The sequence below is a fragment of the Aedes aegypti genome, chromosome 2 (assembly GCF_002204515.2).
Source record: "Aedes aegypti strain LVP_AGWG chromosome 2, AaegL5.0 Primary Assembly, whole genome shotgun sequence".
NCBI classification, from domain to species: Eukaryota; Metazoa; Arthropoda; class Insecta; order Diptera; family Culicidae; genus Aedes; species Aedes aegypti.
This window is the reverse complement of record NC_035108.1, coordinates 157,851,866-157,878,664: the sequence shown is the minus strand read 5'-3', so window position 1 is coordinate 157,878,664 and position 26,799 is coordinate 157,851,866. Positions and strand designations below refer to the sequence as shown.

General features: G+C 36.5%; 1 protein-coding gene across 7 annotated transcripts in view; it reads left to right on the top strand.

Moving 5' to 3' along the window:
- LOC5576177 (SCY1-like protein 2) overlaps window positions 1–26,799 on the top strand; it is a 427,894-nt gene that overhangs the window by 310,466 nt on the left and 90,629 nt on the right. For 3 of the 7 annotated variants that reach the window (XM_021842933.1, XM_021842930.1, XM_021842936.1), the window contains 6 exons: window positions 787–963; window positions 1,946–2,018; window positions 11,106–11,242; window positions 11,444–11,669; window positions 11,729–11,887; window positions 12,173–12,267. In XM_021842933.1, the coding sequence (XP_021698625.1) occupies window positions 787–963; window positions 1,946–2,018; window positions 11,106–11,242; window positions 11,444–11,669; window positions 11,729–11,887; window positions 12,173–12,267 (867 nt within the window). Of the gene's footprint in view, window positions 1–786; window positions 964–1,945; window positions 2,019–11,105; window positions 11,243–11,443; window positions 11,670–11,728; window positions 11,888–12,172; window positions 12,268–12,330; window positions 13,805–26,799 lie in introns of those variants that run through there. The other 4 variants (XM_021842934.1, XM_021842931.1, XM_021842935.1 and 1 more) reach the window with 3 other exon arrangements.

Below are 26,799 nucleotides of genomic sequence, written 5' to 3'. Positions count from 1 at the left end.
AGCCCTTTTACGTCGCTGAGCGAAGACAACACTACATCAATCTTCGATTACGAGACAACATGCCAAAGTAGTTGGTAGGTTGCATCATAGTGATTCCACTTGTGGAAATCTTTCCAGAGATCTCTGTAGAGCTCTGTGATGACCTTTGTGAAGAGTTCCAATCAGATCAATTAAAAACTTCAATAGAGAACATTGTGACCTTGTTTGGAGATCTTCTGAGAGACCAAATGCTTAATGGTCTGTGACATACTAATACCCTCAACATGTAATGGTTCATTCTGGTAGATCATAAGGTCAAAAGGCATGAGGGTTAAGGGACTGCCCATGTCTAAAAACTACAAATAGACCATTTATTTAGCTTGCATATCTGAACACTTGTATACTCCATGGCGTTATTGGCTTCTAAACATCCGAAAAACTTCATAAAATATTTCTTGTATGAGATTCGTGGCCATGAAATAAATATTGCGAGACAGTTAAGCGTACCGTATCATGGACTGTGGGTTTAATTCTCGCTTCGGTCATTTAAACTTTTCGTCAAAAATGTTAAAATGTTAAAAGGTGAGCGCAGTAATGAGATGCAGCATGCTTGTCCTTTGTCTAGTGTTATGTTTACAGTCTATGCAGCTATGTGACTGGAAGATCTCTGACAACGCTTGTAGATTGAGGGTCTATGTACCTGGGTATTTTAGGATGTCCTTAAAAATATGTTATATTAAAAAATAAACTCCCTAATAATACAAATTCTAAAACGCTTCTTCTCTTTCATCAATCTACCCAAAACAGAGTGCAGCACTCGTAGCCGTAACGAACGTGTACGACTATTTGGACGATATCACAATCAAGAAACTGGTGCTACCCAAACTGAAATCTGTATTCGAAAAAAATCAAAGCGATCTCAAGATAATGGGCAACGTGCTTCAATGTGTGGAACGAACACTAGACAAGCTCGACAAATCACAGGTAAGTGGTTCGCTTATTGTTTTATTATTGCTATTTTCCAATGTGTTGCATATGCATTAGAGTGATGCAAATTTTGAAATGTTTGCTCCCCTATGCTTAAACGATTTTGTTTATGGTAATTAGCATCCTCCCAAAGTTTGAAATGATTCGGAAGAAATTTGACTGTGCACACGCCATTTGAAGTTTATATGGAGATTACTATGGAAAACGCCAATCTTTTGTGTTCAGCCCTCTATCTCTTCATCATAATATTTTATGGAAAAGTGAACTAATTCTTCTAATGTGAAATTCTCCCAGCTACAACTTTGCCGAAGACTACTTTTTGATTGGACCTCAGGATAAATTGTTATTCATCATCATAAAGTTGGTTTACATGTAGCATGCTTCACCAACTGTTCGGCAGGCAACAGTGGTGCTCCTGGCGGGAAGAATAGATCAAAGTAATCCAGGCTACTATGTTCTACAGCAAAAAAGCAGTGTTGCTCTGAAAGTTATTGAATGATCATCTCAACATGATTTAGACTTTGTTATCAAAAATAACAAATTATCCGTACGTCCCATCGAAAAGTGGTCTTCGGCAAAGTTGTAGCTGGGAAGTTTTCACATGAGATGGGTGTGTTTACTCTTCCATAGATTATTATGTCGAGCAGTTAGAGGACTAAACACAAAAGGTTTGCCTTTTCCATAGTAATTTCCATATAAACTTCAAATAGCGTGTGCACAACCAAATTTCTTCCGAATCACTTCAAATTTTGGGAGGATCATTTTCATCATAATTGACATCGTTTAAGCATAGGGGAGCAAAAACTCCAAAATTTGCATCAGTCTAATATGCATATACTGTATAGATAACTAACAAATACTTTATCGAGCAAATGTTTCTACATTTTAGGATTCTCTAACCGTTCATCAAATTTTAAGCAAGTAATAATCGTTTTTATGTTTCACTTTCCCAATGCTGCACTGAAACGATGGATAACAGATTATAGACGAAGTACTGCCTTTACTACTCGAAGTTAGGTTAACGGATCCGGATATTATAGTGCGAGTCGTCAGTAAGTATCGATTTTACATGAAGCAAACAGCTACACTTCAAAACGATATGTATATACATAAGTGAAAGTCGGTGTCTCGCATTTCATCTCAAAGATTAAATAAAATAATCACCCTTGTTCTATGCTCGCAATAGAGCTGAGAGCACTACTTATAAAGTCAAGAATAGGCTTCTTCTGTCGTGCACAACGGCTTCCAGCTCTTTACCACTTGCCACAGTTTGAATGGCTTTATGCATCCTCAACAAGGCACTTTATGTATCATTTCATCCCTGTACAACCAGACGATGGGATGTTATGATAACGTTGAAAGTAATTGTTCAACAATAAGCCCTTTGCTGTTTACAGTCGCTGTATGTATCTTTATATCCCAACGAAATCTCGATTCGAGCAAAGGAGTTAAATTTGCTCGTAGTTCTCGGTATCGCGTTATATACTGCAGACACTGGTAGTCGTCGGGTTTTCATGCAAACATATGACCTTGCGAAAAGCACATGGGATATGTTTGTTTCCCATTATGGAGGTAAGAATCCCAAACAGGTAGGTCATTATGCGCCAGTGCTCTCGGGGTATGAAAGTCATGCTTTCCATTGTTTCGAATGGCACCGTGTTGCATTGTGCTGCTGTTGCTTTTCATCATACAGAGAAGCATAACGACAATGACAGAAAATGTTTGTGGATTACGTTTCATTTTGTTACCCGTGGGTATATCAAGCAGATTCAAGAGCAAACTTGTAGCAGGGAACCAGTCAAAAATTAAAGTTTTTTTCATTAAATATCTTATATTAAATAGCTTACTAAGCAATGCCTAGATATCTTCTTGACAAATAATAAAGTTTGATATGCATATTCACAAAATTCAAAAAGAGAACATGTGTCATAATTCATATTTTTTATATACACAACAAGTTAAACCTTTTACTACGATTTTAGTAAAAAGTTGACTGTTTTTTAACTTTTCACGGGTTTTATCGTAAATAAACATTTGAATCTCTCTGAAACTGGGTGTGCATACATCCAACAATATGATGAATGATAAATAAATTACCATCGAGCACGGTAACCAGTTCCATGGAATGGCACGAGCTGACCTTAAGATAACGTTTGAGAGGCTTAGGAGCAAAAACTTAATTTTGAGAAAATCAACTTACAATTTTTTAAGCAATTTTTCATTCGATATAAATCGTAGGGAAGCCAAAGCTTCTGTTAAAAAACGGTTTCGCAGTTCGGTTTTTCCGCTAACTCGACTGGAAATAATAGTTTTATTAAGTTTATTAATGCAATACATTCATAATTCACTTACAAATTAGTTTCCTAACTGTCCGAGCAATCCAATTATTCTCCAGTTTGAGCTGTTTAGGTTAAGTTATCTGCTCACATAAAATTTCAATTATTGTTGGAATCCTTATCAATTAACAATCTTTACTTACATATCCGTACTATTTAGCTTATAATTTAGGATGTAAGATCATTTTAGGCTAGATAATATGTATTGCACTCACTGAAATTTTAGGAATAATTCATGAGATCACATGTTTACATTGCATGTTCAGAAATAGTTATCAAATGCACGATTCGTTAGAATAGATAACTAAGAAAAGTACAAACCTCAACTAGAAGATTTAGACTATTGAATTCAGTTTATAAATCGAATAGTTAATAAATAAAATGCAAATAGAACTGTGTTTTTCATTAACTGTTAACTTTACAATTGCTTGCTTCAGTGCGTATTTTGCTGATGTCATTGCTATAGGTCTGTCACCGTCAAGTTTGACATTCAACAGCTTGACAGTATTACGCTGCGGCGCCTTAGTGTGGAGCAGATCTAAAGGGCCTATCACACGTGTTCCGCAACAGCTTCTGAACACTTTTTTTTAGTATACTCAGCTCAAAACCGACCAAAATGTCACATACACCTACATTTACAAACACAACTTCTTACTACGGTATACATTTATGTTTTTTAGTATTCAGATGTTTTGTATACATACGATGAATGATAACTTGATAGATTAAATACCATCGCTAATTTTTCTTTTTAACATAAATAACTAAATTAAGAATTTTAAATAGCTTTCAAATTGAAATATTAAGATTAATAAGGACTCATAAAAATATTCATCGAAAAGTAGAGTAAGGTGTGGCAAAATGTCGACATTAGTCAAAAAAAAATACTATAACTGTTTAAAAGATATAAATACCAAACAATGACATGGGCGTAGCCACAGGGGACTGTAAGGACCCATTTAACCTCCCTCCTGGTTAACGAAAAAAGATAAAAAAAAAACAAATTGAACTGGTTTGATCAAAAGGTTAGAATTTGTTAGAATTTCTGACAGACGGTCTTCAGAATTCATGGTTATGCAACAATGTGTCATGGTAAGCTTTTAGAATGATTCTGGGCGCCAAACGAAAAATTAGACTAACTAGACTTCATTTAGAGCTACCGAAAAACTAATACTGGATAAATTTATGTGAACACATCTTCTTGGTGAGAATCAAACTCAAGAGTCTATGTCCACGAATCATAAATGATACTTATTTAAAACAAGTATCATTTAGAGGTTTAATCAACAGTCTGCAGTGGATCTTGCGAAAAATCTGCCAAAAATATGAAATAAATGTCAAAAGGTTTTGCCAAGCATATGTAACGATATCTTGAAATGAACTCACTCAGGATTTTTTCAAATAATTTGCAAAGGAATCTGATAAGAGATAACTCCACATATGCTTCAGAAATATCTTGTGGGGTTCTCTTTTAATTTTCCACTGCTTATTTTTCTCTAGAGTGTTCTACAATAATCATTCCCATCATTTATTCAAGAAATCAAAATCGTTCTTGACAGAAGCTCGAATTCTTTCATTGAGCCCTCAGCAATATCTCAAAATACTTCCTTGCCATTCAGTCGAGAGTTTTTTTAGAAATCTGTACGAATATTTCAAAAAAGTCTTTTAGGGCTCCTGCATAGATTTATCTGTGGAATCCTGGCAAATATTTGTTTTTCCTCAAAATACAATGAACTAAATCATGAACTGTTTCAGTATTTTAGCAAATAACATACTGGTGAACTTGTTTGGATATCTCCAAGTAGAAATTTAAGATACCAACTACGGGATATCTTCTACGTTTTTTTCTGTAAATAGTTTATGCATTCCCTGACTTAATCATAAATAATAAAAAATCAAATCAAAAATAATGCTCTACAGTATGACCCATAAAAACATGCGAAAATTGTTTGAACGTGAACATAGCATACACAGGCGTTATTTTCATTGCTTTTGACAGAAAATGTAATATCTGATTATTGTAGTATATTCTGACACAACTTCGCTATCTAGGACAATTTTTGTAATATTTTTCTTACTGTCCTAATAAATGCAATAGAGCAAATAAGTTCAAAGGTTTTGTCCGCCCAAATCTAGAAACAGCGTCTGATTGTCGTATACTATGGTAAAAAACTTTACACCTTCAAAAATTACACTTTATTGTTGAAAATTTTAGTGTGTTTGGTATCAGAGGATGGAGGAGTTTTTAGAGAACGTGTTTTTCATGATCACAATAAAATATTCTGCCAGGGTCATAGTTTTGAGCACATTTGCGTCTTAAAGGTTTGATATGCCTTTATTTTTTGTTAAAGTGGAATAAAAAATAAATACGGAGGCCAATAACAGATTTTTGAGGATGAAATTTGTTCCTTCGGTTAGAGACAACTTATATCAATACTAGCTCATAGGTTTTGAGCAAAATGGAGCCGCTTATCACACTTATATGAAGGTTCAATCAAAGCTCTCCAAAATGAGCCGTTTTTTCGAAAATATGTTTAAGACTCCAATTACCCAGGTATAAACCAATTCTATCATTTGATATGGGCGTATACTGGAGACAAGGCCTGTGAAGAATCCGTCGCCATCGTTGATGTTTTAGAAGCTTTCATCACACAGATATTGAACTCGACGTCCGCATGATAAAATTTGAAGGTATGCTTCCAATTCATCTCTGGTAAGGCGAAAGTAACAGATAAATATCATGTCCAAAGTGAAAAACTGAGTCTAAATAGATTTAACAATACAGGTAATGAATTATATTTATGTTTCATCCACATTTTCTATGTAAAAACTGCCATAAATGGATACTATTAATAAGATGTATTTCATCGTATGAGCAATGAGATTTTATGCAAATTAGAATTTTTTATTTTGTTTTAGTCGAAACCCAAATGCACGGTGAATGGATCCTTTTCAATACATATGGTTCCTATTACCGTGCATTAGTGTGGAAGGCATGAAATTATTTGGTAATATTTGGTTTATTTGTATGTTGTCATTAAATTACTTTATATTTAGTTTTTCGAGTGTATATGGAATGGATTGGACAATACAGTCAAACCTCCCATAACGATTTTAATGAAAAAATAATTATTTAGCCATTTTTTAAACTTTTTATGGTTTTTATTGTAAATAAAGATTTGAATACTCTTAAAAATGAGTGCACACACTACTAGCAACATAGTTGCTCCATCAACAACGTTTTTTCAAGATACAAAATTAAAACATAACGAAAACTATACGCACGGTGAATGGTGCACTAGTGTGCACGGTAAATGGTGACATAGAACGGTACGAGGCGACCTTAATATGAAATTTTCAAACATAATTTTTGAGTAATTTTTTGTTATGCATCACTAGTTTTAGATTTTTCCCTGAATTATTATATAATTGCACGTTCCGTAGTGGTATTCAAGTACGCTTCAAATTATTTGGAAAAGTTATATAATTTTTTGAAGCGCAAATTTTTCTTGAATGCACGGTGAATGGTAGCTTGACGGTAGAACTTAATGAATGAATGATGAATTTTTGGAGTATTTTCATAAGAAATTTCTAAAGACATTTTCGATAGACTTTTTTGGCATTCTTGAGAAAATTTATGATAAAACATCTGAAGTAACCTTCTAAATTCTGCCCAAAGGCATGCAATAAAATAACTGATGGGAATTTCTAAATAATTTCGCTGTGAGACTCTTTACAGTATCCCTGAAACAATCCCTAGAGGAATTCTGAATGTAAATCCTGAAGGAAATCAAGAGGAAATATGCAACAGAAACTGCTTGGAAATTGAATGATAGTGGAACAATTAGCAAAATATTTATAGGAATCCTGATAATCTTTGAAATAGCTTATGAAGGAACCTTTGCAACATACGTTAATATAAAATTGCTTTGTATTTTCAAAGTTAAAAAGTGATAGAATACAAAACCGAAGGCAAAACTAAAATCAAATCCTAAAGAACAAGGACAGATGTGTATAATGATCGTTTTTGGGTAAAGATTTTTTTCCTGATGATGCCCATGCACAGTAAACCCTCATATTGGCTACAATTTAACTGAACAAATTTGTATTGAAATATTTGTCCATTTTTAGTTATAACGGTTTTAAAATTGGTTGTCTTAAACGATATGTTGTCCAACCGATGGGACAAGAGTTCGAATCGAACCAACCATGAAATTAATAACATTTGTGTTGAAATGAGCTAGAAAAGTTAAAAAGAAATTCTTGCCTACTCGATCTTTTTCCCCCACTTTACTCTACCTCTAATTTTCCTCTTGATATTCTTCAGACTACACGCTAGCCTAATAATGTCAAAAAACCTGAGCAATTTAATAAGGGAGGCATCCCAAATTTTGTTCAAGGTTTTGACCAGGTAGTTCATTAAATATTTCCAAGCATTGCTGTTGTTTTCAATGTTTCCAATGTCATTTCTTAACAGATTTTTTTCAAGTATTTCTTCTTCCATTCGTCATAGAATTACTTCAGGGTTTCTGCAGTTATTCGCATATCATAGTTTTAAGTACTAACCCTAGGAATTTATCCAGAAATCCTCCTTAGAATTGACAAAATTTTAAACGGGAAACTATGTTCTTCCCCTTTTTTTGACATTGACGTCCTCAGTAGGACAGAGCCTGCTTCTCAGCTTAGTGTTCTAATGAGCACTTCCACAGTTATTGACTGAGAGCTTTTTTTGCCAAAGTTGCCATTTTTGCATTCGTATATCGTGTTTTTGTTTTTTACAAAGGGGAAATCTGCAAACAGACCCCCTGAGAAGGTAACTTAGGGAGTGCGGGGATGACACACCAACGACGACCCGCTAAAACCACCCCATGCACTGTACTTGAGCAATTCTTTTTGAACTGCTCAAGTGGTGAACAGTGCATCGACATTACCCTTGGCCTCAGACCCTCATCTCCACGGAACCACCTTACGGTATTTCTTCGGGGATGGGTCAGTGCATACAGCACAACACATGTAGCAGAAGCCTACGCAAACTGCTTCTCTTAGCCGACTTAAACAATGTTTCAAGGGACCAGCCTCGGCAGGGCTAATCCTCTGCAGACAACTTTCGGTCGGCGCGCCATAGGCGCTGCAATTCTAACATAATGTGAGTAACAGCCGTTGTCAATGCATTCCAGCACCCGGCATCCGAACATACTCTCTATCATATTGTCGGGAAACGTGTCCCCTCCGCATGTAGCGAGCATGTGACCTCTCACAACAATGAAATGGGGGCAATCGAACACGACATGCTCCGCTGTTTCCTCCACACCAGCATTATTGGGGCACGTAGGAAATTTTGAGTGCCCGATCCCATGCAGGTTCTGTCTATAGCAACCATGTCCTGACAGAAACTGCGTCAGGTGTAAGTTCACTTCCCCATGGTTTCTTCCATACCAATCTGACACATTTGATATCAGCCAAGGGGTCCATCAACCCTTAGTGGAGTTATCCCATTGCTGCTGCCAATCTCTGAGCATTGCCTCTTAACACGCGTTGCGGACTCCTCGGGTACCTCTTTGGCTGAACATCTTCCTTGATGATGAGCCCGATGGGCGTCATCGTGGCAATGATGCACAGATACCGTTCGGTATGTGCTTGTTTCTCTTCAGCAGATGATCCTGTAGTGCTTTCCAACCACTTTAGGTTTCTGCTCGTTCTAAGCGCTTTTGACCAGATTGGTCATGGATAGCGCCACGCTTGCCAGTAGCTTGCGTTTGTTGGCAATTACAGCAGAGCTGTAAGACATCATCCTCGAAAGCGCCGCTATAGCCGTAGATGCCCTTTTACAGGCATATTCAACGTTAGCGAAGCTGAGCCTGTCATCGATCATCACCCCAAGATGCCTAAGGGATCGCTAGGACTCTATGGTACAATCACCTACCGAGATAAGCACCCGTTGCTCGGACTTGCGGTTGTTGACCACCACCACCTCAGTCTTGTGACGGGCCAGTCCTAGTTTCCTAGACTTCATCCTTTCCTCAACTATGGAAATAGAGTGGGCTGCTGTCAACTCTACTTCCTTCATCGATTCACCATAGATCACTAGGGTGATATCGTCGGCGAAGTCAACAATCTTAACACCTGTCGGAAGGGTCAGCCTCAGTACGTCATCGTACATCGCATTCCATAACAGCGGGCCCAACCTGAATCTTGAGGTACTCCCGCAGTAATTCGAACGATTTTCTGTCCCACCTCTGTGTCATACAGTAGAATCATACCATCAAAATAGCTTTCTAGAAGCTTACACAACTGCACCGGTACCTTGAGGCGGTGAAGCGCGTGTGCTATTGCTTCCCAGCTTGCGCTGTTGAACGCATTCTTCACATCCAGAGTGACAACCGCGCAGTAACGGAAGCCGCTCCTTTTTTGGTCGATTGCCACCTCAGCTGCCTGAACGACCGACTAGATGGCATCCAGAGTAGATTTACCTTTTACCTCCGTATACGGTACTAGTCTGTTGATAATCAACCTCTCCAATAACTTGCCTGTCGTATCTAGTAGACAGATAGGTCTATACGCCGACGGGTCACCTGGTGGTTTTCCCGCCTTTGGTAGTAGCACCTATTTCTGGTCCGATAGATTTTGCTCACGGTTTCGCGCGTGTTTTCGTCGCCGGAATTTTTTTTTCCTGTTTCGGAGCGTCTTGCTGGGTAGTGCTTCGTGAAGCCCAAGCAAGACAGTTCGGTTTTGCGTCGTCCGATAGATTTTGCTCACGGTTTCACGCGTGTTTTCGTCGCTGGAGATTTTTTTCCTGTTTCGGAGCGTCTTGCTGGGTAGTGCTTCGTGAAGCCCAAGCAGGACAGTTCAGTTTTGCGTCGTCCGATAGATTTTGTTCACGGTTTTGCGCGTGTTTTCGTCGCCGGATTTTTTTTCCTGTTTCGGAGCGTCTTGCTGGGTAGTGCTTCGTGAAGCCCAAGCAAGACAGTTCGGTTTTGCGTCGTCCGATAGATTTTGCTCACGGTTTCACGCGTGTTTTCGTCGCTGGAGATTTTTTTTTCCTGTTTCGGAGCGTCTTGCTGGGTAGTGCTTCGTGAAGCCCAAGCAGGACAGTTCAGTTTTGCGTCGTCCGATAGATTTTGCTCACGGTTTCGCGCGTGTTTTCGTCGCCGGATTTTTTTTCCTGTTTCGGAGCGTCTTGCTGGGTAGTGCTTCGTGAAGCCCAAGCAGGACAGTTCAGTTTTGCGTCGTCCGATAGATTTTGCTCACGGTTTCGCGCGTATTTTCGTCGCTGGAGATTTTTTTTTTCCTGTTTCGGAGCGTCTTGCTGGGTAGTGCTTCGTGAAGCCCAAAATCGATCAATTTTGATCCCAGAGAGCCACAATTCAAGTTTCGGTAAAATGAAATGAGTGAGTGAGTGAGTGCGAATCATTTCACCGAAACTTGAATTGCGGCCCACCGAGATCGAAACTGTCGGATCCCATATGCAACACTCAAGCCCAACCACCTCCCCCTTCATCTCAGGAATACAACGCACAGTTATAACAGTTCATGGCTTCACAATTCAAGTTTCGGGGAAATGAGTCTGGTCAACACTGGCGCTTGCAATCATGCAATAAAAGCGATAATTAGCAAAGTAATAAACCCTTAAGAGTAATACAAACGACAATATGTTTCATGCATTTGTAAATACGATTGTTCTCATTCTGGATACATGACATTTGCACAATTCATTTCATAGTAGTAGTTCTCGCCCACTTATGTATACATAAAGTATCATGTGTAAACGAATTAAAACATTGTTACTTCAAAACTCATTCACAGATATCTACCGGATTATGTTGTGTGATAAAAAGTACGGACTCACCGTGAACACCATGGCCACCAAAGTAATGCCGACCCTCCTGCCACAGACTGTGAATCCCTCGTTGAATCTCGAACAATTTATGATCCTTCTCGAGGTAAGTGAGTCAACCATTTAAAGCTCTAAATCGTCGTTACAGTGCAAGTGCAGAGCTAATAAGTCGTTTAGTAGTTCTAAATTTGCACTATATGCCCGATTTGGCGACTCCGTGTGCTTATTGATTACTTTGGCGGGCAATTAGGAATCGGATTTCACAGTAGATTTATGATCCATTCTCTATTCCGCACCTCGCCAACAGGTTCTCCAAGAAATGCTGGACCAAATCGACCGACAGCAGCGCAACAAGCTGAAACTGGACAATCTCTCACTACCCTCGCCCGATCGCCATCGACCACTGCGGCATCAGTTCTCCTCGGACAACATGAACGTGCAGCAGTTCAACATTCCCAACCTGAGGATCGACCAGCGGAAGACTTCCAGTGCCGAGGACATGGCCCGGAAGAACTCAACAGGTACCCGAAGAGGTATTAGACAGTCTAGACGTCTGCATGCTATATGTGTTTGGATAACCCCTTTGTAACAGGTTCGGGTGCTCTAGGTAGCTGGTGGTTCGGCGGATCACCCTCGTCCCCGGACAGCAACTTCCTGCGGGTGGTCAACGCATTCCCGAATCGGCGCCTATCGGACAATACCCTTATGACGCCCAAGATCCGGATCGCTCCTTCGTGTGCCTCATCGCCGGGTAAGTCGGAAAGTTGGTGTTGTGTCAAATGGGCCGTTTAGTTTTTTTTTTAATTTACCCCTCAAGTCGTTCTCTCTAGAAGTGTAGAAGTACGGGTTTTGGCCAGCCTCAGTTCTTTTTTGTAAGCAATGTTCTTATTTTATATTTATTACGTAGGGTAATTAACGGCTTCGGCACCATTCGACTTATATCTTAACGGCTCAATAATTTTTGTTGTTACTTTGAACATAAACAAGATTTCCGAAACGATCTAAAATTACTTATCTATTCATCAATGTATGAAAGGTGGCACTCCTGGTGGTGGTTTACCAATAAGACGTCACTCAAGTATTGGACCCCAGGAAAGACGAAGCTCACACACCAATCTATCACCTCCAACGGTAAGTAGCAGAAGCTTCATTGCATTGACTTACATCCCTATTAATTCGATGTTATTTTGCTAGCTCTTGTAGACTAGAAGCTTTTATGCTTATCTGGCTTTCCCCGTTCAAGATGAATACAAGAATATTTATTTGTTTCTTATTCTGAAATAGATTTCTAGTACTGTAGACAATAAAGTTTACCTCTAGTTTAGAATTGTGGTGGAGTACTCAGCTTGTAGGATATTTAATTACATCTTGTATAGCAACAAAAACTCAAAAATGCATCTGTAAAAATCCATTCAATCGAATCCATTTGTCATGAAAAAAGCAAATAATTCATTTCTTAATTTCATTTAGAATATTTAACACCAAATAAAAATTAAGTGACGCTAAGGCCGTTGGATTAATAAATCACTCTCAACCTATTCAGAGTGAGATCAAAATTGACAATTACTACGTTGCAAAAAAATTTACGGTTTTACTCATTTTTTCTCCATTTCTTTAAAAATATCTCATCATTGGCTTATACGTAAACGCAATACTGATTATCACCGGGCGAAATGACTTCATCACCATCACTAGCAACAGGGCTTCAGTGCTCGCGGCAGTTCCGGTTCGAGTCTCTCAGTGCCTGCCACTTCTGCTTCTTACGTAGTAAGTTCGATTTCCAACGCCACCGAGCAGCGCAAGGCATGGCCGTCTTGAGTAGTGTCTCGTAATGAATTGTCACACGAATGTCTTCGTTCCTGACTGTGCCCCCCCAAGAAAAAAAAAACTGTTGATTTTGTTCGTTGGTTCTTCGTTCGATCGTTCGATGTGTGGGTGGTCGCAAGTGCTCATGGGACACGACAAACCAAAAGACCACCTCGTTTCTTTTGTTCTTGAACTTGCGTTACCTGAATGATTGTTAGTTTTTTTTAGATTGTGATGTTAATTTTTACGTTGTGGTCGTCCTGAATGAGATATTTTTTCACGTCTGCTGATAACTACGGAATGAGTACAAATAAGGACTCTAACTATCCAGCACAGTTTTCCGAGGATGAATTTCCTAGTGGAACATAATCACAATGGAATGTCCGGGCTTTTCTATGGTTGCTGCATTGTTCATCAATATAATTTTATTAGTTTTTTTTTTTTGCTTTCAGCGGTGATCAATTATGCATGAGCTTAATAATATACAAAATATAATTTCTTTTTAATATCAATGAGATGAAACAACGAGGCATATATGTGAACAAAGAGAGTTCTACATTTTTATACATATACTGATGAAGTTGATAACAGAAATATTAATATAAGATTTTAAACTTGCATGTACTTATCAATCAGCTAGTAATAAACGTTATACAGAGTTGCGCATACAAACTATGCAAATATTCTATAGATGGTATTGCGTCTTCTGTTCTGTGAAAATCTTGCGCGCTTCCCAATAACACGCAATCTTATTATGTGTACACTCTATAAGACACGGCTGAGTGTTATAAGACCTGTGACTTAGGGATCGTTCAAATATTACGTAACGCATTAGGGGGAGGGAGGGGGTCCTTCGGAGTGCTACGGTTCATACACAAATTTTAAATTTTCCATACAAAACATGCTACGTGAGGGAAGGAGAAAGTCTCAAATTGACAAATTTTGCGTTACGTAATATTTGAATCCTCCAATGTCATGTATTTGGGCAGGGTTCCGAATCCTCTTTCATTCTCACAAAAATAAAAACAAGGGTGCGGCTTATTTTCCAAAAGTTCATAAAACCAAAAAATTGCTTTAAATCAATTCAAATCAAGTAGAGAGTGGAACTTCAAATTTTGTACCAAACGTATTAAGATTTAGAGGACACAAGCGACATGAAAGTGAATTTTCAAGTTATATTATATGACCTTCATTGAAGTCTTCATAACTTTGTTATTTTCTTTCACATTTAGAAACTTTTAGCATCATCCTCTTCAAAAAAAATATTAAAAATTGAGGAACACAAAAATGACCTTAAATAAAAACAAGTCTGTGTTAAAAATAGTTTTCTTTTCTTCATTTTTCGTAAAACAATCATTCTTTTACCATAACTTCATGGATGCTTTTGAAACAATTTTCGTTGTTTTTGCACTGTGTAATCAAAAAAAATCCTCTATACTGGCAGCAATTGTTTTACTACAAAAATATTTGAACTGCGATATCTTTTTTGTTTTGCAAATCGTTTACCGTTTCTCAAAATACTCATCTTTTATGGAATCTGTGTCAATATTGATTATTGATTACTTGGAATATATATATAATCATTCGCTACTGCAATCGGATGTCTTCGGCATGGCACATCTCTAGGAGCGGATGGGATTTATCCTCTTCTGCTCCAAAAGGGATTTTGAGTTTATAAAAACTGTTTTGAAAAAGCTACTTGTAAGCAGTTTTGCTAAAGGGTACATTCTCAGATCCTGGCGTGATATTACCGTAAAGTTTATCCCGAAAGGAGGACGTGCGTCGTATGAAGAAGCGAAGAGTTTTAGACTAATCAGTCTGACCTCTTTTCTTCTAAAATGTCTGGAACGTATTATCGATCATCACATCCGTGATGTTTATTTGGCAAACATGCCTCTTCATGTGCGTCAACATGCTTACCAATCTGAAAAGTCCACAGTGACTCTTTTACATAAAGTTGTATACGATATCGAGAAAGCATTCGCTCAGAAGCAATCCTGCTTGGGCGTTTTCTTGGATATTGAGGGTGCCTTTGATAACATGTCTTTCGATGCCATATTAAAAGCCGTACGAAACCATGGGCTACCTACAATGATTACCAATTGGATTCATCAAATGCTCAAAAACCGATATCTGTGCTTCGATTGCGTCAAGCAGCGATTCGGAAATTGAATGTTTGCGGATGCCTCCGCAGTCGGGGGAGTCTTGTCACCATTTTTGTGGAATCTCGTAGCAGATACGCTAATGAGATAACTCAATAATAGCGGTTTTCCAACTTATGGATTTGCCGACGACTATCTATCTTTGATAGTTGATATGTGCATAAGCACCCTATTCGACCTGATGCAAAGTGCTCTTCAGGTAGTCGAGAGTTGGTGTCGCCAATATGGCCTTTCGGTTAACCCGAATAAAACATCTATTGTTCTGTTTACGGAAAGACGAAACCGCGATGGAATTCGACCTTTACGTCTTTTTGGCACTGAGATTAATGTGACTGATCAGGTAAAGTATGTCGGAGTCGTTCAAGATTCCAAACTTTTTTAGACACCTCATATTGATTTCAGAGTCAAAAAAGCTTGCATGGCCTTCGGTTAATGCCAGCGAACCTTTTGTAAAACTTGAGTCCTCAAACCCTAGTACATCAAATGGATTTACATAACAGTCGTTCGACCAATACTGGCATATGGATGTCTTGTGTGGTGGCAAAAGGGAGAAGTGAGAACAACCTAATCAGTATTGAGCCATCTCCAAAGGATGTGCGTGATGGCGATATCTGGTGCGTTTTCTACAACTCCCACAGCAGCGCTCGAGGCCCTTTTCGACGTTGCGCCACTACACAGACATCTTAAACAAGAAACACTTTCTTGCTCTTACCGTTTATGGGTACTGGATCTGCTGGAGAAAAATCCAGTAAATCGTAGATCTACACACACTTCGTTGTTTCCACTTTTGGTGAATTAGGACAAAATTGTCCTTGATCCAAGTCATCTCACAATTGTTTGTCACTTTCTTACAGGACATTTCCCTTCACGGGAAGAGAGGACGTCTGGCTATTTGGAAAGAAGTATATCAAACAATATAGTATGTTACACTGATCATCAGTGACTGATGGCTCCATTCTTGAAGGTGGAGCTGGTGCAGGTGTTTATTCTCATGAGCTAAGGCTGAGTCAGTTTTACTCACTTGGTAGAAATTGCACCGTTTTTCAGGCGGAAATATTTGCTCTTATGTGTGGAGTGTAATCAGAACTTCAACAGCGCGTAATGGGTAAAGTCATATACTCTTGTTCAGATAGTCAGGCTACTATAAAAGCTCTTGCTTCGGCCAACTCATGGTCGAAGCTTGTTAACGCATGTCGAACTCAAATTGTGGAAATGAATTCAGTCAACTCTGTAAACCTTGTATGGGTACCTGGCCATTCTTCCATCGCTGGAAATGAATTAGCTGATGAGCTAGCTCACGATGGACCATCGCCTGACTTCATTGGCCCTGAGCCAGCTATTCCAATTTCGAAGTGTTGGGTTGGCTTCAGATAAAATCTTGGACGGCAACTCAGCACAAGCAATTTTGGAATAGTTTGGAGTCGAGTCGTCAAACAAAATTGTACATTACTGAGCCATCTCCAAGGGTGGCGAAGAATTTATCAAATATGTCAAAGCAGAATTGCAGTCTCTTGGTCAGAGCGTTGACAGGCCACTGCCGACTCAACTATCACATGGCAAATATTCAGCGTGCTGATAGATTGTGTGTGATAGTTGTAACTCTGATTATGGAACTTCGTATCACCTGATATATAAGTGTCCAGTTTTTGCGCAAATGCGATTCCAATTACTTGGTAAACACTTATTAAGTGAAACTGAATTCAGAAGCCTGAAGCTTCAGGACATTCTGTGATTCTTAACCCGCTGTGGTAATAAGCTATAGGCTCTCTTTACGAAGAGCACTCGAATTTTTGGTATAGAGACCGTCAGAAAAAAATGCCACATCCTAATGGATACCTCCCTTACAATAATCCGTGAACAAGGCAAAGTGAACACATATTTTGGCACACTTCCACAGCAGTGAGTTTTATCATTTTCTATGAATAGCAAAGTGAACATATCTGAATAAGAATAAAAACAAAACAAAATGCTCGCGAATATCAATGTGCTACTACACTCGCATGTTACTCTCCTCGTAGAAAGATTGTGAAAAATATTGAAAAACGCATTTTAAATTTTCGTTGCTAGGTGGCATTTTAAGCACTTTCAAATGTACTAAAAAATTGAAACTTTACAAACCTTCAATTGATCAGTTTTAAATCACTGAGTTGTTTAAATAACCTGATAGCTTTAAAAAAAATGAATTTAAGGGATGTCAGAAAAGTAATTTTTAATAGTATTCGTCTAAATATATGATTTGCGATAGGTCACTTTGAAAGTTTTCCTTAGTGTGTTGATCGAAATAGGTAAAGCTCTCACATTGCTAGCCGTTTTACTTCAATTCACTTAACCTTTCAGTCGTCGCGTGGTTTGCCACCGTCAAAACCACCACGCTGCTGTTGTGTACAAAAAGCGAGGTTTTTTCAGCAGTGTTGTACAAAATACAACAGCGCGACGACTGAAGTGTTTTAAACCAATACTTTGTTCATGACATTGTCCGCCATTATTTATGGCACCGCCAAGCTCATATTTGATCACCGCTGAACATATTCGCCTCCGTTTTTTTTCGTCTATTTTTATAATCCTAGAAACCAGCACCTCATCGCCACGACCATTCAATTTTCACTACCTTTCAGCGAAATGCCAACCATGCTCGACACACAAAGCCACATAAAAGCTACCGTGGACGTATGCAAACTGGCTTCAGTAGGTACTGACAGTGCAACCTTTTCGTCAGTAAAGCATCCCATCAGGTTTTATTTGACGAATGATACCGGTCTGTTGACCTGACACCACCTACCTAGACGATGACGGACGTGACTAACTTGGGGGGAGGAAGATCTGCGAATACCGGACACTAAACTGATTCAACTTTCAGGGTGAATGGTATGCGGTTTGTTAGTAAAAATAAATCGGTTCTTTTGCACGATTCAATGACTCATGATCCTTGCAGTTCTAGGAATTTCTGGACGGTAGTTTATATGAGTTCAGTAAATTGAATTATAGTTGCGTTTTAGTATACCTTAATAAAGTGTTTCTTAGATAATTCCAGAAACTAAAGATGCAAAATAATCAATATACTCTTTAACTCTTTTTTATTAATTCGGTTGTGCTTTTTTCCCGAATGTCATTTCACCGGACGCCAGTTTCTTGAATACCCCGTTTCTCAGAAAAGCATATGAGTTTACAAAAAACGCAACACTTACCAAGGTAAATCCAGACTTTGTAACTTCTGAATCTTTCCCATTAACAAAAACTCCTTAACATGACAAAGTTGCAGAGGTATACTAGGTCTTTAATAACAATTGACGTCACACTAACAATCCTTCTCTTCCACGATGATCATAAGGACGTGACCAGCGCCGTTATTGACTCCGTTATGTTTGGAATTCTCGAAATTGTACACTGAAGACGATGAGCTATACTCCTAAGCAACTACGTCTGTTAATATCTTGTGCAATTTTAATTGTTCTGGTAAATCGTGGAGTACCCGACCAATGGATTACAACAAAATTGTAGCGCAATTGTATCATGATTTGTTACAAGTAGAAAATTTGGTTATTTTTGTAAGAAGCACTTTGGGTTGATGGAGGAAATTTAAACATAATTAAAACAAAATAAGTTATAATAATAAAGTCTGTTTAAAATTAAAACATAATAAAAACACAATTTGTTATTGAAAATTTGAGAAAATTGCTTATAACAAATTTCGTTATAATTCAGTTATGGAAAATAACAAAATGAGTTATATTTTTGTTTGATTTGCAACATCATGAGTACATTTTTGTTTAAATTATCACATATTTTGTTTCAATTTTGTTTAGCGTAGAGGAAATTTTGTTATAACTTTTGTTATTTTAACTATTAATCAGCCAAGGCTGTAACATATTTTGTAAGAAAAAAACCTGCAAACTGAGTAACAAAATCTAATACAACTCTGTTGTAATCCACTGGTCGGGTAGCAACTAAGAATTGTACGGTTATTTATGCCCAGACTCAAGCTCAAATGACACCGTCTTCACTAAAGGTTGCAGAAGTCCTTAATCGGAATTTCTGAAATGATGTCAATGACAGCAACCACGAGAATGTTTTTGTTAATCTAAACATAATTGATATGACAATATCTGATGTTCATTTATATCAAATGTTGGACAAAATTATTTATGATTGCTTTGTAAAACAAATGGAACCATTCTGTACTTGGTCATGGTAACTTCAATTGCTAGCTTCTAGAATCTAACTATTCTATTAAGATTCAAAAATTAATCGACTAGAGAAAATGGATTCTTTCACCTCATACTATATTGATTAGTCAGTTATTGTTATCTTTTCTCACATTTTTCAACATGGTATCCATACGCTATTCGCGAAAACGAAAAGCACAAATGAATGCATTCAGCCAAGTATCTAAGCTCTCGTTTGGAACACCACAATGGCTTTATTAAATCACTCCCCCCTTGACCATGACCGACCGACATGACAAACGTCCTTCCGTTTGTGTGACGTTACAACATCAACTGCAACTCAACTGGAACTGTAATACCCGGCATGGACTATCGATTTGGCAGTGATAGATTTGTTTTTCCCTTTAACATTCGTTTTTGTTACTGTGCCATAACTCGTTTCTCGTGCGAGTCCTGTTCCTCGGTCCAAAGTACCTGTATACAAGGTAACGGATTCCCGGATATTTCTTGCGTTTAGGAAAAAAGTGATACTCCCATACAATTTGAAGGAAACTTCATAATCATAATTGTTTTTTTTTTCGTTTCTTACTAATATATGAATAATTGGAGAAATCTGTGTTACCTTGTAGACACGTACTTTGTGTGTAAGTCGACTCTGGGTACATGCTCCTGTCACGATCGATTACTCCGGCTGTCCTCCCACTTCGTTCAACCCGTTCGTGTGCGAAATGCGTTCGTTACCTTACCTGTTTGTTCTGCTAGTGGTGGGCTGACTGTTTGCCAATTTGGTTTTGATTACTGATGAGATGCGACCGTTTCATATGCGTGCATGACACTGGAAAAGGCTCGCTATTTTGTTATGTCCACGTCGACTATGTTTGCGTTATGGAAATATTTCGTTTTGTGTTCAACAGGTTTTATGATGTTATGTTCTGACGCCTTTTATTGTTTATTTTGTATTTGTTTGTTTGTTGTATATCATCTATTTTTATATATTTAATACAATCGTTTACTTATTGGAATAATGATATGTAATTGTTATCCTTGTTTTCATCTTTCATTTTAGATCATTTCAAATCACTATGTCGAATATGTAAACAAAACGCATTTTTTCAACAGTTGAAGCAATTTTTTAAAGATCCATCGTTGGATCCCACACATGCCTCATAATTTGATTAGAATTCAATCGCATTGAAGGAATATCTTGTTACATATTGCATTAATTCAATTTTCTCAAACATATGTTCCAAGTGTCTATATCTATCCGCTATATTTTTTTATATATAAGGTACCGTGGTGTAAGTGGATACAGAAAAATCAAAAGTCAACTTCATTGTTATGTACAGCTAACGTGAATAATGCAATTCAAACTTTTTTCTGTGGATAACAAATGAGGGACTAATATTCTTCAAATCGTCATTTATTTCGATTTTTCTGATTGTTATGTATTCAGAACGAAGGACTTGAAATTTTGCGCCAAATGATCCACTTGCCCCACCATGGTGGGGTAAGTGGATCACCAATAACAAACTTTTGTTCTCAAAACAAATGTGGTGTAATTATGTATAGTACGAATGGTATTAGTATTGATCTTGTAATTAGTGCTAGTAGTGTTACATTTGAATACTTTGAAATTAAAAAGTATCTTTATTTAATCAAGATATATGTATATACATATATTATACATTGATTCCCACTAATTCGAACAAAAATATATTGTAGCTAGAATAATTTGAAGAAAATTCATCTATTTGTACACATAAGTTATACAGAAGTATTGTAGGATTATTCCTAACGATGTTTTATAAAAACACTTGTAGTTTAAAAATATTAGTTACATTTACTTTTGTATAACTAACTGAAATCCTTTTATTCTATTTATGAATAAATTTGTATCATCTGTCTAGAACAATTTATATGGTCAAATAAGGTACGATAATATGCTTTCAATTGGAAAATTTGTATATTTCGCTCTTCTACAACTCAGCTTAGATAAACCACGGAAAGTTTCGTGTAAATTTTAAAACTATTATTTTTATATACCAGAGAGGTTAAAACAACTTTTAGGTGGATTAATTCAAATTTTCTTTGGACAATTTGACAAATTTAAGCTGGGAATGAATAAAGTTAAGGGAAAACAACATTTCCGGATACTGAAACTTTTTAAAATTATCGTAAGCAGTCTGCCAATAAATAATAATAATACTTGATCCACTTACCCCACCCCATTGAAAAGTAGGGGTAAGTGTACCATGTAGAATATATCTGTATTTATTTATAAAAATCACATATTTTTCATTGTGATTCATTCAATTAGAACTGAAATGCTCACCACGTATCGAAAAAACTAATTGTATTCAACTTTAGACAGAGATACAGTGAATTTTTGATTGATGGAAAACAGTTTTCAAAATAATTAATTTTTGAAGCTAACAAGTTTGCTTGTGTTAGTGTACGTGCAGTACTAGTCTTACAATAGTATCAGTGTGGGCGTAAGAATATAACCTCAAACGAAGCAATGGTGTGAAATCATTCAACATATTCAAGTATCAATGCTTAATATTGACGAATGATCCACTTACCCCACTGATACACTTCCCCCACTGTACCTTATTTAAAAAAAAATTATTGCTAAGTCAAATGTACTAAAATCAACATTTAATTACAACAAATTTAGCAAATTAAAATTTCGGCTCACATAATATTATCGCAAAACATATTTTAGCTTTTGCAAATTTAATTAGAATACTCAACTTTGAAGGGCATGATCTGAGATATGTATGAACCAATTTCTATAGAATGTAGTGCTTTGAACATAGAAAATCACTGCCGTGAATCGCAAGTCAGTCACATCCCAAGTAACACTGCTTGTCATATAATTGTTTAAAATGCACGTGTTATACATGTTCGGTTGTACTTTTCTTGTATAATTGACTTAATATCGCACGCTTGTATAGCTCAAAAAGCGCAAAAAATGGCGGCTTATATAACATCTTGCATAGGTCTAGTGATGAAATCAGAGCATTGATAATACCATGGAATGGATGAAGTAACGACTAAATCTAAAACAGCTGTAAGTTATAATATGGTATTCTGTAAGCAACACTAACTAACAAAATACATGCATATGACAACTACTTGCATTTGTTGTAATCAAGCTGATTTCAAGCAATATAACTTGCATAACACATTTATATCACAACAAGGTGTAGCAGTAGCAATGTAGCTATTTGCTAGTGGTTGAACTTGCAGAAAGCATTAATATAACATTTTTTTTATCATCAAGCCCAATAACGTGAAAATCAGAGCAGATTATATATACATATTTATATTAAAAATCAAAAAAAAAAATCTGATCATACCCGGCAACCTGAAAAGTTATTTCTAAGTTATGATGTCGATGATTTTGATTTATTGATCAGATTTAAAAATATTATTTGGAAATGCATTATATTCATTAATTGAAGTCATGTTTTAAATGCGGTTCGAAATATATGGAGTAATTTTTAATTTCACTCTCAGAAAATTTATGCGCCTTCGATGTAATGAAATAATGCAATTAAAAATCATTAAAAAATGCAGTTTTTGTTCGATTTGTTTTGATCACAAAAAGAAAACAATATGGCGTAATGCTTACAGTGCCATTGAGAAATGTTTGGAATGGTTGATACGTCTGAAATATAAATCCAAACTAATAATGCATTTAATAACTGAGTATTAAACCGGTCCTGATTCTTCCTTCTGATACTGATTCTTATCTACAAAAAATACACATCTAGATCGCATAACCAAAATTTATTCAGATCATTCATCTAAAGCTTGGGGCATTTCTTCCTAGCTACCATAGCATCATATTTTTAACCGGTACTCTAATGTGTATTTGTTTCTGACTCAATAAATTTTGCTTCCATTTAGATGTTAATATTACGTTCAATATATGTCTTGACGACAGCTCAAAAACAGGTATGTGAAAAAAAACTTACAATTTACGTTAATAAAACATATTAAGAGCAAGTTCACAAATTATTCTCGAATACGTTATCATATTGTTATTACGTAGTCATTATAACACCCTTATAACTTAATTATAACTTCTTTTTCGAAACCAAATGAAACGTCAAAATTTTATTTGTTTGTAAACAATGCAGTAATAATGATGGAGGCAAACAACATAATAGCATCTATTTCATCAAATACATTTGTTATAAGAGCATGAATTAATCTACCAAGGATTTTGAACCAATTTTGGGACATTCATAAACGGCAGAAATGTATTCCAACACGAGTGTAGTAGACTGTTCGAAACGGATCGGAAAACAGTAATACGGTCACATTAGGAATAATGTAAGTTGTAGAACTCGAGACGAAACTGTTCGGTATCAGACTAAGGTGTGATTGACGGAGAAACACGCCTTCAAAAATATTTTCACAAGTGTCGTACACCATTGTTTGCGGGATGATAAAGTATTTCAGCATCTTATAATTCCGACCTAATGATAATAATTCTAACTCATGTTAGAATACTTCGAAAAGAAGCTCAACTTCATGTCGTCTGTATAGCTTTTACCAGCTGATCTTTCATTGCCATCACGAGACAGGGTATCCGAATTTAGGAAGAAAACACCGACAGACGGGAGTGGTATCAAAATTATTCAGGTCAAATTAAACGATTCTCTGACGACAATTCTCTTCATATTGGTGCATTTGTTAGGAAACCAATGAAAAAAAAAACACATCTTAGAATATTATTTTTGTATCAATGGTAAAAAGTTCTTATAAAGCTATATTAACGCTCATAGAACTGTATTTTTACCAAGGCAATTCGTCACTTTTTTATTTTATGTGTGAGTGGAATATGTTTTAGGAAAACTATTTTATAGCTTTAATATTACAAAAGCTGTTATGGATTTCACCTATAACCCTCCTGTAAAACATTATATTCTACCTGTTACGTAGAAAGATGTTTTTGGTGTTACTTGGGATCTATAAAATGTAGGCATTGAGAAAATGGGTTGTGAAGTTTCCAAACTCGTTTTCCATACGAATGTTCAAGAAACTCAGTAAACATAGGATTGTAATTTGATCAAACCCTAATGATATGTTCCCAATTTGCTTTTCACACGATATGTTTCCGAGAAAAATTTAGAGATGATCAAAACACGTTTTTTTTTGTTACATGGTGCGGAAATCTGTAGTAGGACAATTTGACTTGCTGTTTCTTTTCCTAATTTTTCTGAGCAAATCATATTATCTCATTAGTGCAGCTGAAAGAACATTGAAAGATACGTAGAAAACTGAACTCAACTCATTTTTGACGAAAATGAAGATGGGCGGATCGGTATGTACGTACCTTTTGTGTTATGTAATACCTAAACGTACAAAGCTATATCTAAAAGTATTCATACCACAGGAAGTTATGATTATCTTCATAAGTTTATTCATTCATCGATATTTCATTTCGCTATATGGTCGGTATTTAGACAGACCGGACAAGATGATATTTTGTCGTTCTAGTGATACGTTAAGAGCTCTATCAATTCATGAAATTCTCGGTGCTATTTTGATACAGATGGTTCTTCAGATAGATAAGTTCCATTTTCAAAGCAAATGATGCAAATATTTTGATATTTCGAATGCCTGGGGTACGTTTTGCTGAAACCATTAAAAAAACACTTGGTTCAGACTGTGTGCACACTAAGTAGTCTCTATGTATAAGCAGTGTTATAATTGTTTTCATTATCAGTATCATTCCAACTATTCTGTTCATTTTTCATATCTAGGTGATCTGCGTTTGACAACACTATCACCCTTATTTTTATAACATTTTTTTTTTAATTTCACCTGTTGATAATAACAAAAAAATACTATCACCGCTATAGGAGATTGCAACGATTTTTGTCTAAAATTATTGATAGTTTTATTCAACATTTTCCCCAGAAAAAAATTATATGCAACACATTCGTACTATATCAGAGAGGCAGCTTCCGAGACACCTTCGAAATTTATTTTTCGATCATTTGTAGAGCCTTCTTCATGATATAACAATAGCTAGTCTATATTAGTACAGCATACAACATGCCATTCCTGAATTCCGATATCGAGTAAGGGAGATTTGACTGTATCTAGCAAACATATCCAAGCTGTTTTGCAATCCATTATGTACAGAGGATGGCACGGTAAATGGCTGGGCATGGCGTACCATTGTACAATGGACCAAATCGACAATTTATCCGGGGAAAGTGTTTTCTCCGTTCTCGTCGATTCTAGACGTTTGATGTCTTTAAAGAAGTAATTCGTAATTGAGTTTTGAATCTTTTAAGAAAAAAGTTGAATAGGGTGGCCCTTATTTAAGTTAAAATTTTGACTCAAACTTTTTTGTTTGATGGAATTTGTGGCCGAGAATACGTAAGTTCCCCTATATGCCTTCCTCGTTTAATTTTTTTTTTTTTTCAATTTAAATGACAACATAACCAGGAAAAACTGAAATCAAATCCTTAAGAAATGTCTTCAAAAATTCCGAGACATTTTCTTAGCAAATTTCTAACGGATTGCACAGAGCCATGCATCAAAAAACTAATTTGCGGATGTCTGCAAAAATTCGGGAGTTAGTTTTGGATTGTTGAAAAACCTCGCTTTTCATTCACAACAGCAGCGTTGTGGTTCTGACGGTGGAAAACCGCGCGATGACTGGAAGGTTAAATTGTTAATCAATAACTCAGAAAACGATTTGAGCCAACTCGTGTAATTGACTGGGAATAAAAAATGGGGAATAGATATCCATCATGTTGAAGATTAATTGCAAAGCTGGTGCAGAGATTGTATTTTTGCGTAAATTTCGTGAATGGACTTTAATAGCCGCTTGCCCTTCCCAGACGGAAATCCTGGCTACGCCCATGTGATTGGGTAAAATGGCTAATCTCATCAAACCATTTCTTGAACGTTTCAATTTGTATAAATATTGTGAAGTTACTATGAAGTCTTGAATGGCGCAAAAATGTGTATTTTAACTTTTGGAGTAAACGACACAAATCTGTAAAGTGGTGCGACATACGGTATTTTGAAGTGTTGGTTTTAAATTAAAATTAGACACGTTTTCAAAGTGCATAGCAAGTTTTCGCATTCCTTCGTTACTAACATTTTATAACTTCTTTGTTCAAATCCTGCCAAATAATTTTCATAGAAGAATTTCTTCAAAGCCATCTCAATTTTCGCAAGAAATAATTAGATAGGGATTTAAATATTAAAATAAGCCATTTTCATTTCGCTATTCGTTTTCGAGAGTAAATACCATATTTCACTCCACTTACTTATTTTCTTGATAGAGAATCACGAATAACTGACGAAAATGACCTATTTTAATATTGAAATGATATTTTTTGCATTAAACTAAATATAATTCAAAAATGGCTTCTACTAGAGAAATAATTAATATAACCATTATGGTTCAGAAAAATTTCTAGATTCTTATTGGATCATCATAACCTATTTATTTTGACAAAAAAAAAAACAAAATTAAAAAAATCGGCCAAAAG